We start from the raw sequence: 14,666 nt of genomic DNA on the forward strand, positions 1-14,666 counted from the left end.
GGATTATGCAATGGTCTTCTTAAAACATAAATGCTTATAAGGATTAGCAAGACAAATTTAATGAAAAAAACTCAATAGAGTTCCTATGGTCAACAGATAGGATTCTCTATAGTGTCATTTGCTTGATTACCTGGAACCAACAGAAATTTCTGAAACTGCCTTTGGGCAGATATGAAAAGACATATAGCATATTCCAGAATTTTCTCTAAATGACTGCACAGCAGTCATTCCATTTTATGTTTACTGCCAACTCTTTTTGAGACAAATATAACTTATATGATTAAAGGTTGAGAAGTCAATGAAAAGATGACTTTATATTTATCCATTTATTCGTTGAGCCAAAAATATTATTGGGCGCCTGCTATATGGCAGGTACTGTGCTAGGTGCTAAGGACACAATGATAAGATCATTCCTCCTTCTGTCCTCTGGGGCTTAGAGTTAGCCCTGTGCTGTCCAACACGGTGGCCACTAGCCACATACGACTCCCAAGCATCTGAAATGAGGCTAGTCCAAACTGAGTTATGCTTTAATTGTAAAATACTCCCTGGATTTAACAGACTTAGTATCCAAAAATGAATGTAAAGTTCAGTTCAGTTCAGTAGCTCAGTTGTGTCCGACTCTTTGTGACCCCATGAATCGCAGCACGCCAGGCCTCCTTGTCCATCACCAACTCCCAAAATTCTATCTGAATATAGGTATAGTGATATTTTTGATCTCCTGATCAAATAAAAATTAAGATTAATGTCACCTGTTTTTTACTTTTTTCATAAGGCTACTAGAAAATTTAAAATTTTGTGGCTCACATAATATTAATATCAAAAGCACTGGTCTAGTTCAATTGCTGGTTTCTGTAAATAATGCCATTATCTATGCAAATTAAACTGCTGAGTTATGAGCATCTGATCAACGTTTCATAAATATTAAACATCCCGTCAAGAAGTCCTAGGGCTGGGAGTGAAAAGCTAACTATTCTTTCTCTAGTCAGTGACTAAAGATTTCTTTGGGTCTGGGGTCAAAGGAATATACACTTAAAGTTGTCACAGATTCAGCGGGTTACAACTGAGCTATATTACTTTTCAAGAAGACTGGAACAATGTATACACCCAACAACAGTGTATAGAAGTGCCTATTTCTTCATGCCCTCTTCAACCTTTTTAGTTTGTGCCAATCTGATGGGTGAAAGTGAAAGTGAAGTCGCCCAGTCGTGTCTGACTCTTTGCGACCCCATGGACTGCAGCCTCCCAGGCTCCTCCATCCATGGGATTTTCCAGGCAAGAGTACTGGAGTGGGCTGTCATTTCCTTCTCCAAGGGGTCTTCCCGATTCAGAGACTGAACCAGGGTCTCCCGCATTGCGGGCAGACGCTTTACCCTCTAAGCCACCAGGGAAGCCCAATCTGATGGGTATCAGACCAATTTGCATTTCCCTGATTATCACATGTTTATCGGCCCATTTGTACTTCTTCTTTGGGGGAACCACCTGATCATATATCCTTTGTCTACTGTATTGTCTTCTCACAGATTTGCAGAAATTATTTATTTATTCTATTTCTTTCTTCCAGCCTACTCTGGTCTTTTAATTTTGTTTATGGTATATTTTAACATATGGAAGTTTTTGTACAACTGAATCTCTCAGTCTTTCAAGGCTCCTTTGCAACAACAGCAACAAAAGGCTCATTTGCTTTACATCTTACATTATAAGATCCTTGTGCCCTTGTGCTCCTGTTCAGTTGCATCTGACTCTTTACGATCCCATGGACTGTAGCCCACCAGGCTCCTCTGTCCGTGGAATTTTCCAGGCAAGAATACTGGAGTGGGTTGCCATTTCCTACTCCAGGGATCTTCTCGAGCAAGGGATTAAACCTGCATCTCTTGCACTGGCAGGCAGGATTCTTTTAAATCTGTGCCACCTGGAAAGCATAATTATAAGATTACTATTTTCATTTACTTCTAATAAATTTTTAGTTTTGGTTTTTCATATTCAGAACCTGAATACATTTAAAACATATTTTTGTATATTTTATGAGGTAGGGTACTAATATTTCTCACAAAATGGATAGGCTGTTGTCCCTGAACCCCTTATGGAAAGCTATCCTTCCAACACTGAACTTAAAAGCTGTCTTTGAAGCTATAGTAGTGTGTGCACGCTAAGTCACTTCAGTCGTGTCCAACTGTACCATTACCCTTAGTCTTTATTGTATACTACACTGACAAGTTCTAGAGTAGAATTAGGAAAATCTCAATATCCAGGTCTAATCACCATGGACACAAAATCTATTGCTCTTTAAGAATGCATACAATCAACATAAAAACTCCACACACTCAAATGCAAAAGCTTGTAAACAGAATATAACATTTTAGCTTAATAAGCCTATCACTTAGAAGATGAAGCCACCTCTTGATGTGCTATGAAACATTTGTGGTAAGGTCATTGTTAAAAAAAAAATTAAGACCTTTACTTCTAAAAGCATTAACTAGTTATAAATATCATATAGCTTAAAGGATGAATTCAGTTTAACTGGTTGCTTTTGTTCAGTTCTCAGTCGTGTCCAACTCTTTGCGACCCCATGGACTCCAGCACGCCAGGCTTCCCTGTCTTTCACCATCTTCCAGAGCTTGCTCAAACTCATGTTCATTGAGTCAGTGATGACATCCAACTACCTCATGTCCATTGTGTCCGGAGTGACATCCAACCAGTTTAACTGGTTACTTCTTTCCAAATATAAAGCTTACCATTACCTTTACCTGAGAAGACAGGTCTTCTGTTGTACACTTGGAAGCCTGGACTGTGCCAGCTGGCTCCCACCCCTGACTGGTAGGCAGGCCTTCTTACTACTCCTAGAGTCCAAGCTGCTCAGGCAAAGGCCATCCATTAACAGCAGCACACAATATTCTTGGTTATGTAAGCGTTTCCTACTGCAGGGCTTCCATACCCTGTGTAAGACTTACATAAGATCTGGTTTCTAAGAGCAGAGTAATCTTAAGTCTAAGTTGGCAGCAATAAAAGAAACTTGGTCTGACAGACACTGGTGCTGCCATGAGTTCGTTTCAAGTGCTGAGCAAAGTGTACTTGTGATAGCTGTCACTACATACTTGCCTGGGTTTCTGGGCTCTGTTCAGTCCTGCTATTTATTACCTGTACCATTACTACACTGTTTTAATTATGACAGCTCTGAAGTATCTTAACATCTAATGGGACAAATTCCCTGCTGTCACTCTTTTTCAAAACTTCTCAGCTACTTTTCTCCATGTACTCTTGCATTGGGTTTTAGAATCAGTATGTTAAAATCTATGAGGCCCCTTGGGCAGATACCATCGTATCCAGGTGATCAAAGTTCACATCACCAGTAATGGGATAAATCAACACCACATGCAATGAAATGAACACACTATTACTTCAGTTGGTATTTCAGCCCAAAATGTATAAGCTGAATGTAATCATGAAAAAACATGAGAGAAACCCAAACTGAAGGACATACTACAATATGACTAGTCTGTACTGTTCAAGAGTATCAATATTAAGGCTTAAGATACATGAGAACTGAATTCAACACATGATCAGGGATTTTATTTTACTATAAAGGACACTTTTGGAAGAACTGGCAAAATCCAAAATGAGGTCTATAAAGCTGATAATAGTGTTAATTCAGCCCATTATGTATAGTGTTAATTTCTCAATTTTAATACTTGTTCTGCAATTACATAAGAGAGTATCTGTTTTCCAGGAACAGACACCAAAATATTTAGGGGTAAAGGAGCATTGTGTCTGCAGCTTAATCTCAAATGATTCAAACAGAAAAACAGTATGTATATGCATATGTATTAGATAGAGAGGGGAGAAAGGGGAGAAGAAACAGAGAAGAGAGGGAGCAGGATAAAGCAAATGTGATCAAATGTTAACATCTGTGGGATCCAGGTAAAGAATATAGGAAAATTTTATCATTCTTGTAACAGTTCTGTAAGTCTGAAATTATATAAAAAGAATATAATCTCTAGCCATTTATCCTCATCTTTTTGTATCATCAGTATGCTTTGTTTTCTTGATTTTTATGCCTAAGTACTTTAAAATTTTCTGTACAACTGTAAATAGACATCTATTTTTTAATTTAGTTCAGTTGCTCAGTCATGTCCGACTCTGCAACCTCAAGAACTGCAGTACGCCAGGCTTCTCTGTCCATCACCAACTCCGGGAGCTTGCTCAAAACTCATGTCCATTGAGTCAGTGATGCCATCCAACCATCTCATCCTCTATAGTCCCCTTCTCCTCTTGCTTCAATCTTGCCCAGCATCAGGGTCTTTTCCAATGAGTTCTTCGCATCAGGTGGCCAAAGCATTAGAGCTTCAGCTTCAGCATCAGTCTTCCAATGAGTATTCAGGACTGATTGCCTTTAGGATTGACTGGTTTGATTTTTTAATTGGTTGTTAATATATGGTCTGTAGCCCACCAGGCTCCTCTGTCCATGGGATTTCCCAGGCAAGAATACTGGAGTGGGTTGCTATTTCCTTCTCCAGGAGATCTTCCCAACCCAGGAATAGAACCCAGGTCTCCCACATTGCAGGCAGATTCTTTACTGTCTGAGCCACCAGGAAAGCCCTCAGGCAACTGTTAATATACAGGAAAGTAATTCATCTTTAAAGTTTAAATTTTATCTAACTAAATTTTCTAAATTCTAGTATTAGTTATCATTAGTTAATTGTCTTTTGAATTTTATAGTAGATAATCATCCTGTTACTAATGGCAATTTGCAACTCTTTCTAATATACATACCTTTTTTTTTCTCCATCTTTTATTGTATTGGCTGAAACCTTCAGAACAAGGTTGAATGGTGGAGATGACAATGGGCATTTCTGTCTTGGTTTTCACTTTTTCAGTGAGGATATTAGTAATGTTTCACCATTATATATAAAATTTGCGATTGGTTTCTTATAGATGGTCTATCAGTAAAACAAACTTTCTTTTATTCCTGGATGTCTACAAATTTTTTTCTTAACCAGGGATGAGTATGATTTAAAATAGTATTTATTAAAATGTATATACAGAAAAGGGTAGATATTATAACCAGGAATGAGTATGATTTAAAAGTCTTTATTAAAATGTATATATAGAAAAGGGTAGATATCTTAAGAGTATAGTTCAATGGATTTTAATAAAATGAACGCATTGAGTATCAAATTTTATTAAATGTGTTTTTTGATATCAGAAAAATCAAATTGTTTAAGCTTTTAAAGTACATTTCACAGATAAACCCAATTTGATCTTCATTTTCTTTATATTACCCCTGCCATCTTATATACATATATACATACATATATATATATATACACACACACACAGTTTTTAAAAAATCTGTCATTCTTATTGTTTCATTTTCCCACTTACCTAATCTTACTAAAATAATCAAGGTTTCTTTTTTTCCTCAGGAGAGCTACATACTATTATCCCCTAATATTCTTTAAAAACCCATAAATTTGTATTTCTCTAACAATACTAAGAGTAAACGAGGCCTGGAAAGAAACTTGGCTATTAACAGTGGTTACTTCTGGGAAGGGGAATAAGGTGAGGAGTAAAGATGTGAAATGGCATCTTGCTTTTTTAAGTTCTTTTATTGTGAAATGTAAGACATGTATAGGTATGTCAAATATAAGACATACATAATTATAAATGTATAGAAATGGCAACCCACTCCAGTGTTCTTGCCTGGAGAATCCTGGGACAGGGGAGCCTGGTGGGCTGCCGTCTATGGGGTTGCACAGAGTCGGACACGACTGAAGTGACTTAGCAGCAGCAGCAGCGGTTTAACAAATTTATCAGAAAGATAACATGGAACCATCATCTAGGTCCAAAAATAGAATATTGCCAGCACACAGATGCCCCCCTTACCTGCCCCTTTTGATTACAACTCTCTCCATCCCATTGGCTTCACTTTTAGAGAAAACCTATTTCCTAATATTTTATAGCAATCATAAAACTTGCTTTAACAGCCTGATTATACCTAAGTATGCACCTCTAAACAGTCCTGTTTATTTTGGCCTAGTTTTACAGTGTATTTGTATAGAATAATACAGTATGTTTTCTTTCTTGGATCTTTCATTCACTATTGTGTTTCTGAGATTCATCCATGTTGCTGGGCTTAGAGGTGGTCTGTTCATTTCCACTGCCAAATAGTGTATGTCTTTGTATGAATACATACAACAATTTACCCAGTCTATGTTGCGTGAATGGACATTTGGCTTGTTCAAATCAGTGGTTCTTAATGTAGCTATAAACACTTTTGTACATGTTTTCAGGTGTAGAGAGACCTGTATTTGTTGGCTGTAAATGCAGAAATGGAATTTCTGAAGTCATAAGCTATGAAAATCTTTACTAGATAAGGCCTGTTTACAAATTATTTAGTATTAATGTCTTCAGTCTTTTTAATTTAGCAATTCTTGTAGACCTAGTTCACCATGGTTTTAATATGCATTTATCTCATTACTAATGAGGTAGAGCACCTTTTCTTGTTTACTGGCCAACTGGATTAATCCTTTTAGGAAGTGTCTGCTCAAGCCTTTTATACATTCTTGTACTGAGATGTCTTTTTCTGATTTGTTATATATGCTTGAGATAAGGACATTCATTTTTCACCCTATATATTTCCGTATTATTTTAATTTTAATAAGCATACATCATACCTATAAATCCTAAAACAAAAAATTATAAGATCTTTAGCAGTTTTACTTTCTCCCTAGTTTATTTAAATCATCTGAAATGTTAGGAAATATTTCATATATATATATATATATATACACACACACACACACATATATATTTTTTATCATTATTCTGTGTATTTAGAAATCTTTTGTTATCAATTATACCATCCTTCACAGTTCCTGTATTTCAATGTAACTCTAAAGTTTTACTGTGTTTTTTGCACATCACCACTTCTTGTGTCCAAATTTTCCTCTTTCTTGGATTTGTTTTCCATTTTAGTGGGAATATCTCAAGTAATTTTCTCAAAAAAGGTGTGTTCACATATTTTCAGAGTCCTTATTTATTTTGACCCCTATTTAAACATTCAAATATTAGTGAGGCTAGGTACAGTTCTGTGTTCAAAATAATTTTGCCTCAGAACACTGAAGGCACTTATTTTCTAGAAACTATCTTATATCCAAAACCAATCTGATTCTTAGTCTTGAGTCTTTCTAGGTAGCCTGTTTTCCATCTTTGGAATCATAAGTAGTTCAGTAATGTACAGATAGATGCTTTTTGCTTTTACATTTCTCTAGCTTGTTCCCTGGTGGGCTCTTTATACTTGAAAATTCAGTCTTTCTTCAGCATAGGGAAATAGTCTTTAATTTTCTCTTTCACTGTCTTTCCATATGTACCCTTATAAAATGGATACTGGATCACTTAGATCTATCCTAATAGCGTAATTTTCCTTTTGTACTTTCTCTTTTTGTCCTGTTGCTTTATGGTCTGTAAATTTCCCCTACTTTAGTTTTGTAAAAATTGGTCTTAAGTCTGTGTACTATTTGAGTTGGACACGACTGAGCGACCTCACTTTCACTTTTCACTTTCATGCATTGGAGAAGGAAATGGCAACCCACTCCAGTATTCTTGCCTGGAGAATCCCAGGGATGGGGGAGCCTGGTGGGCTGCCGTCTATGGGGCCGCACAGAATCAGACACAACTGAAGTGACTCAGCAGCAGCAGCAGCTGTGTACTATTTAACTAACTGCATTTTATTTAAGCAAATTTCAATTGGAACTAATTCTTTAACCACTCCTTAATTTTCTCTTGACTCTGAGGGAACCTGCTGTGATCAGAACTTCCTCAAGTTCCATTCTGTTTCCTCGGTATCTCTATTTCCATAGTCAGCTGTTTCATTTATTCAGCTTACTAATCTTTTTTCAAGTTTTGTTGTTGTTGTCCAGTCACTCAGTAGTGTCCGACTCTTTGCGACCCAACTGAGCATCCCAGGTTCAGCAGCACTCCAGGTTCCTCTGCCCTCTACTATTTCCCCCTTTGCTCAAATTCATGTCCATTGAGTTGGTGATGCTATCTACCCATCTCATCCTCTGCCACCCCCTTCTCCTTTTGCCTTCTACATCTTTCTCAGCATCAGGGTCTTTTCCAATGAGTCTGCTCTTCAAAATAACAGATTTCCTCCACAGTTGTATTACTCTGTCTCCAAACTTCCAAATGGGAGATATGTTTGACTGTGGGTCTCTGCAGGAATATGGTATACTCACAGACAGGTTTCTCTTTAGAAGTGGAGAAAAACCTCCATTTTTCCAAAATAAGGAAGGCTGTATTTTGATGGTACAGTCATTTAACATACCTCAGTCTTCAGTGGTGCTCACTTTCTTCTTCTCCCACATTCCATCCACCTCATCCAATCTGTTGTGGAGATCCACTACCTAAAGCTCTGCTTTGCGTTCACACTCTCCAATCCCAGGTCCACTGCCTGCTCAACCCTCCCTCCAACAAATCCCCTACTTTGCTTGAAGAACTGTCCTCAGAGCAAAAGCCACTGCTCTTCCCTGCTGGCTCAAAGGTAAAGAATCTGCCTGCCAATGCAGGAGGTGCAGGTTTGATCCCAGGGAGGGGAAGGTCCCCTGGAAAAGGAAATGGCAACCTACTCCAGTATTTTTTTCTTGGGAAATCCCATGGACAGAAGAACCTGGCAGGCTATAGTCCACGGGGTGGCAAAGAGTTGGATGTGACAAACAACAACAACAACAAAGCCATTGCCAGGGAGGGACAGAAGAAGTAGAGGAAATAAGAGTTTTGAAGGCAGTCTCTTAATTATTTGCCCTGATGTTCCATTTTTCCCCAACCTTCTCCTTCCTCCTACACCTGCTGATTCTAGGCTTAGAGTTTCAGGAAAGAAGTTCCATTAAGAAATTCTCTTTCAGCATGCAGCGGGAGTACCTACTTGGGGTTGCATTTTATTCTGTTCTGGTTTCTCAATCATTATAATTCCAACTGTTTTCTATTACCCTGAAATTCCACCAATTTTCTGGTATTATAACAATAGCAAGAATGACAGCAGCTAACATTAAGTCAATACTGGCTGAACATAAAAGCTCTTGAGTGCTTTGCACATGTTACCTCTCTTGATACTCACAGCAACCCTACGAAGCTGGTATCATTATCATCATCCTAATTTTGCAGATGAGGAAATTGAGGTTAAAAAAAAAAAAAAGAATAAGCAACTTGCCCAAAGTCACATAGTTGGTAAGTGCCAGAGCCTGGATTCAGACATGGGTAATCTGGTTTCAAAGCCTCCCTTTACTGTTGTTCAATACAATTATGATTCATTCTTTTTTATATGTCTGTTTTGTAATTTTCAGTGATATATGAGAAGTATGGGAGAGGAAATGGGTATAATCAAACCATCATTTTGCAATGAAAACACGCTGTCTTCACTACACTGATATTGTTTTCACACTACTTTTTACACAGATAGAAAATAATTAGAAAAGATACAGGATCTAGTGAAGGAATCTAGTGACAGAAAATGAGTACTATGAAACTGTTTAATCAGAATCAAAAGAGGTAATGTGTAGGAGTCCCAAAATGAGAGGCTTAAAAGTGGCAATTTCAAGACTATAGATAACTTAAAAAAAAACTAAGGAAACACTAAACTGCATTTTCATATTCTCAGCAACTCATTAGTTTGCTGTCACTATCACCAGAAGGAAGTAAAAAATGTACTAAAATTTTAGTCCCATCCTATTCTCCTGACAGCAGCTTCACAAATAACAAATTCAACTCAAATACATGTGATACACCTACCACATGCACCATGCTACAAACTGGAGATAAAGAAACGAAAGGCAGTGCTCCACTGTCCCTGCCCTCACAGAGCTTACAGTCTAAGGCAGGCACACAACAAGTAAACACATGACTCTAATTCAGTGTGCTAAGTATTATGATATAGGCAGGTACACAGAGGGTGCGATCAAAACAAAGAGGCAGGCTTCCAAAGAGGCTTCCCTAGAAATAACTCTTAGACTGAGTGTCCAAGGACATGCTATTGTTGGTTTGGGGAGTTTAAACTGAATTTATTATCTTTTCCCTCAACCTACCCTTCCATCCATCTAATACAACACCTGTAAAGAGAAAATGGTCCACACAGAAAGCTGAAGCTTTCTTGGCTTTTCCCTCCTCCTCTTCAAGTGGTCACCGAGTCTCATCTAATTCCACCTCATTACATTTTAAATTGATTACGTACTCTCTAGTCCTACTATATGTAACTACCTTAGTTGTAGTCTCCATCATTTCTCACCTTGATAACTCTAACAACCTTGTAACTGGTCTTCCAATTAAATCTCTTTGCTAGTTAAATAAACTGATCCTAAAAACTTGCTGGGGACAGTGCCCGACTTGATCTGGACCCTCTCCAGCTTCTTCTATCGCACTCTTTCCCACTCTGCTGAACTTCCTACAGTTCCTCTGAAAGACCATACTCTGTTCCACCTAACTGCCTTTACTCAAGCTGCTTGGTCCCCATGTGAGACGTTCCAACTCTGCCCTGTTAACACCTACTCAGACTACTCAGTGTTATCTCTTCTGAAAAGGCATCCTGATGACTTCCCTTCCTCTGTCCTTCCCACATGTTGAGTCAGGTACCTCTTCTTGCACTCCCACACTCCCACTACCTCATCAGGACATTTACCACAAAGAATTATATGTTCAAATTATTCTGTAATTATTTCTTTACCTGCTTCTCTAGTATCTAGATTATTGAGCTAGCATAGAGCCTGTTACTCAGGAGGCAATCAAAAAATACTGAAAGAATGAAAGCATGAATGAACGAACAAGGTTAGTTAAGTCTGTGAAATCTGATGAGATAACAGGAGGAGATAATGGAGAGGACAGAATGTTGGAGTAATACCCATCTTTAGTGAGCAGGAAGAAAAAAAGCTAGTATAGGAAACGGAATGAACAATCAAAGAGGTTGGAAGAAAACATCTCAGATTGTACATCAAGGTATAACCCAAAAAGAGAGAAAAATTTAAGAAGGTGCAGGTGGTCAACAGATCAAACACTACAAACAGGTCAAAGGTGAGAAGTAAGACAAGGCCCCTGGGTCAGTGGCGGCCACTGGGGGTCCTGATGTTGCTGGTGCTGAGTTTAGTCCCACCTCACTCTTCTCAGCACAGTCAGTCCATCTTCCTCAGCCATTTTTTGAGGCGATTTAGGGCTTACAAAAATAACCAAAGGTATGAAACTTACCTGTACTAATCTCTTTTTTCCATGATTAAAACATTGAAAAACAGAGCATAAACAAAAGAAAACAAAATCCCACCAACCAGACAAAATGTTATTTCACCATTTCCTTTTTTTATGTTTATACAAAATTGATATATTGAATTTTATATCCTAATTACACAATTGCTTAATTATACTTGTTTAGTCAGCCTAAGTTAGCTTTCTCATTATAAATCAATAAATTAGCATTTTAATCTTTTAAATAGGAAAAAGAAAAATCATGTTATAGAATTTGATGTACTGCTTGGCCACGTGTACACAGTGGTTTGTTTGTTTTTTTTTTTTGGTCACATAACACTAAAATTATCTCTTAGTTTCTATTAATAAAATTATTTTTGCTAGAAGGTAGCATAGCAGGAATTCCCTGGTGGTCCGGTGGTTATGACTAGGTGCCTTCACTTCCACGGCCCAGGTTCAATCCCTGGTCAGGGAACTAAAATCCCACAAGCCATGCGGTGCAGCCAAAAAATAAAAGAAAAGAAAAAGAGAATTTTTAAAAAAGGTAGCATAACACTCTCTGTATCTTATCTTGACCTATTTATTTTTTCATCATCTGGAGCTTGGCTGCTAAAAATAGATTAGGCACTAGATATAGGAAATGTCTTTAGCTGCTGCAGGACTTTTTTCTAGACTTTAAAAAAAAATAATCTCTTCAGTCAAAATTAGATAAATTGGCTTTTAAATAAGGTCTAAATTATAATATTAAGAATGCCTGTCTGACAATTTGTTATATCTAGAAAAATAGTGTGAACCAGAGTTTTCAACCCTCTTCTGAGATTTTCTTTTTTTCAGTAGGAATATGTTTTATTGAAAAAAAAAAAAGAAAAACAGAAAGAATGAAACCTAAAAGTAAGGTTACTAGGTCAAAGGATGTGAACATTTTTAAGGCTTTTGATACATACTGCCAAATTAAATCCAGAAAGGCGGTATTAAATTTATACTTCCTTCAGTATATGAGTTTGGACTTCCCCATACCATTGCAACACTGAGTACTCTTATTTTTAGTCTTTGCTGACCTAATAGGCAAAAAATCTTATTATTTCAGTTATGTTTATAACAATAGTGAAAATAAACATCTCATATTTATTGAGCTTTTTATTATTTTTTATTAATTGTTCATGTTCTTTTGCCTATTTTTCCAATGGGTATTTGTTTTTAAACTATTAATTTGTAAGAGCTCTTTATATATTCATGATACTAACCATTTGTTACAAATATTTCTCCCTTTTATCTTATTAATGGCTTCTGACATACAAATTTACAGTCATATAAATTTTATTTCCTCCTTAAAATCGTATTAGAAAAGCATTTCCCATACCCTTATTTTATAAATTATTCAAAGTTCTTTTTAATATACTTACAAGGGAATAATACTGATAGTGAGATGATTTATTTCTACCATCTAATACACATGAAGTAATTCTAACTTCCCAAAATTTATAATTACAGTTCCAACAGTGTTCAATATGAAATACAGGTTTAAAATTAAAATTCTAGACTTCCCTTAATCCAATTTTAGCTGTTCAGACAATTTTTAAAAACCAGAGTTTTGAGTTTAGAAAATTCAAAGCTCCCTTTAACCCATATGAAGCACAGATCTCTTGCTAGTTATCACCCACCTCTCAAAAACCTGTTAGGGATCCTTATGATGGGACAGGACTGAATGAAGCGCCTCCTAACTGGGTCCCATCGTATTTTCTTCTTACCTGTTACCACAATTATCAGCAATAAGTCAGACACATACAACACATGGCAAATAATACATAGCAACTGCAGTTATAAAGACAGAAAAACAGGAAACAAAACAATACTTGAATACAGAAAGAAATGATGTAAAGTAGCATTTAACCCTGTTTTGAAAGTCAAAACAAAATCAAATTAATATATAAGCAGTGATGAAGGTTTTCAATTCATCCCCAAAAGAATATGAACAATTATGTGCACCATTTTTCAAAATTCTGGTTCAATAGAACATGCATTCAATAATCACCAATGCCATCTTGTGGCAAAAATTTACCAGGAGCTTTATAAACAGATCAGAAACGATGACATTTTTAAAAGTCAGTGAATGTTAAAAAGGGAGCTCTTACTAAAACTAATTTGATATAACGTAGGCTCCTGTTCTCTTCTGGGTTTGGTGTTAATTCTTTTATCAGTTTTATGGTTAACAGGATAAAGCAATGGGCATCATTCTTTAAATATGAAATAAGCTGATCTCGCTAAATTAAAATTTTATGATAGCAAACGAATAAAACAAACATTTAACATTTGACAATTCCCCAGTGGGGGGAGAAAAATAAGGAAATTTTTCTGTCTTCACAGGAAGCAAATTAACTGCACATTAATCCCAATTAAAACTTGTTCTTATAATATAGAAGAAAAATGCAAAGTGTTAATGGGATAATTTTGTCTCTTCTCAAAGTGCTGATAGCTCCCAAAGACAGCTCTTATAGGCAATAAAAACAATTAACATTGGTATTGAATTTAAAGTTACAAAGAGCTTCTATACATGTTATCTCATTTGATCCTCACAATAAGCCTGTACGGTTTCAACAGTCATTTCATTAAGCACCTGCTCTGCTGTGAGCCCCAGGCCAGAGGACGATATGACTCCTAGCCTCAAGAACTCATGGTCTTCTGAGGAAGGCAGATGCCTAAACAAATAATTACATTTCACTGAGGTAACTGCTATTAACAGGGGCAATAAAAACACTTCAAGGAAGATATTATCATCTTAATTTATAAGTAAGGAAGCTAAAAAAAAAAAAAAAATTAAGTGACTTAATGCCAAAGCCAGGAGTCAAGTCTGGGCAGTCTGACTCTTAATACGTGCCTTCTTTCTACTACATCACACTTAACCTGTCTCAAATTCCTTAGAAAGCATATAGTTTTTTATTTTGGCAACTGGAAATATCTTAGATGTAGTACTTGTACGTAGAGATACACAAATTCTGTGTAATGAAATGGCATTACCTGTACATGTATACTTAATATTGTGGAGGAGAGAGACTTGTGGGCAAAGGAAAGAATTATTTATTTTGCAAAGAGTTTATCTGTTTAGTCCTCTAAGTCTTTTAAATCAGCAGTTCCCAAATGTTGGCCTATGGACCACTGCTAGGCTAAGGTAAAGATTTACTAGTACAACACAAAATAAGAAAAATATGGACAAGGCAGTAAGTTTTTTAAATGCTAAAATGTTCCATTTAAAAGTCTATTCTTTTTTTCAGAAATTAGAAACTTCTGTTATTAAATATTCTTTTGTGAGATGAAGGTGATAAAAAATGGTAGCTGATTTTGTTTTTTAATATTCTTTCTTAGAAAAACAGAAATTTTGCAAGCCTGTTTGTATCCCCAAATAGATATATGTTTTTTAATTTATAGGTTTATGGCATCCAAAAATTGGA

General features: G+C 36.4%; 1 protein-coding gene across 2 annotated transcripts in view; it reads right to left on the reverse strand.

The window, feature by feature from the left end:
* The window catches only part of KLHDC10 (kelch domain containing 10), a 65,248-nt gene that overhangs the window by 16,570 nt on the left and 34,012 nt on the right, over positions 1–14,666 (reverse strand). Inside the window, exon 2 of one of the 2 annotated variants that reach the window (XM_086395668.1) lies at positions 12,882–12,968. The exons of the other annotated variant lie outside the window; for it this stretch is intronic. Coding sequence (XP_086251794.1) covers positions 12,882–12,968 — 87 coding nt within the window. The remainder of the gene's footprint in view (positions 1–12,881; positions 12,969–14,666) is intronic. 2 annotated transcript variants of the gene reach the window in all.

This window comes from Bos grunniens, chromosome 4 (genome assembly GCF_055505025.1).
Source record: "Bos grunniens cultivar Pamir isolate PY7600 chromosome 4, Bosgru_T2T1.0, whole genome shotgun sequence".
NCBI classification, from domain to species: Eukaryota; Metazoa; Chordata; class Mammalia; order Artiodactyla; family Bovidae; genus Bos; species Bos grunniens.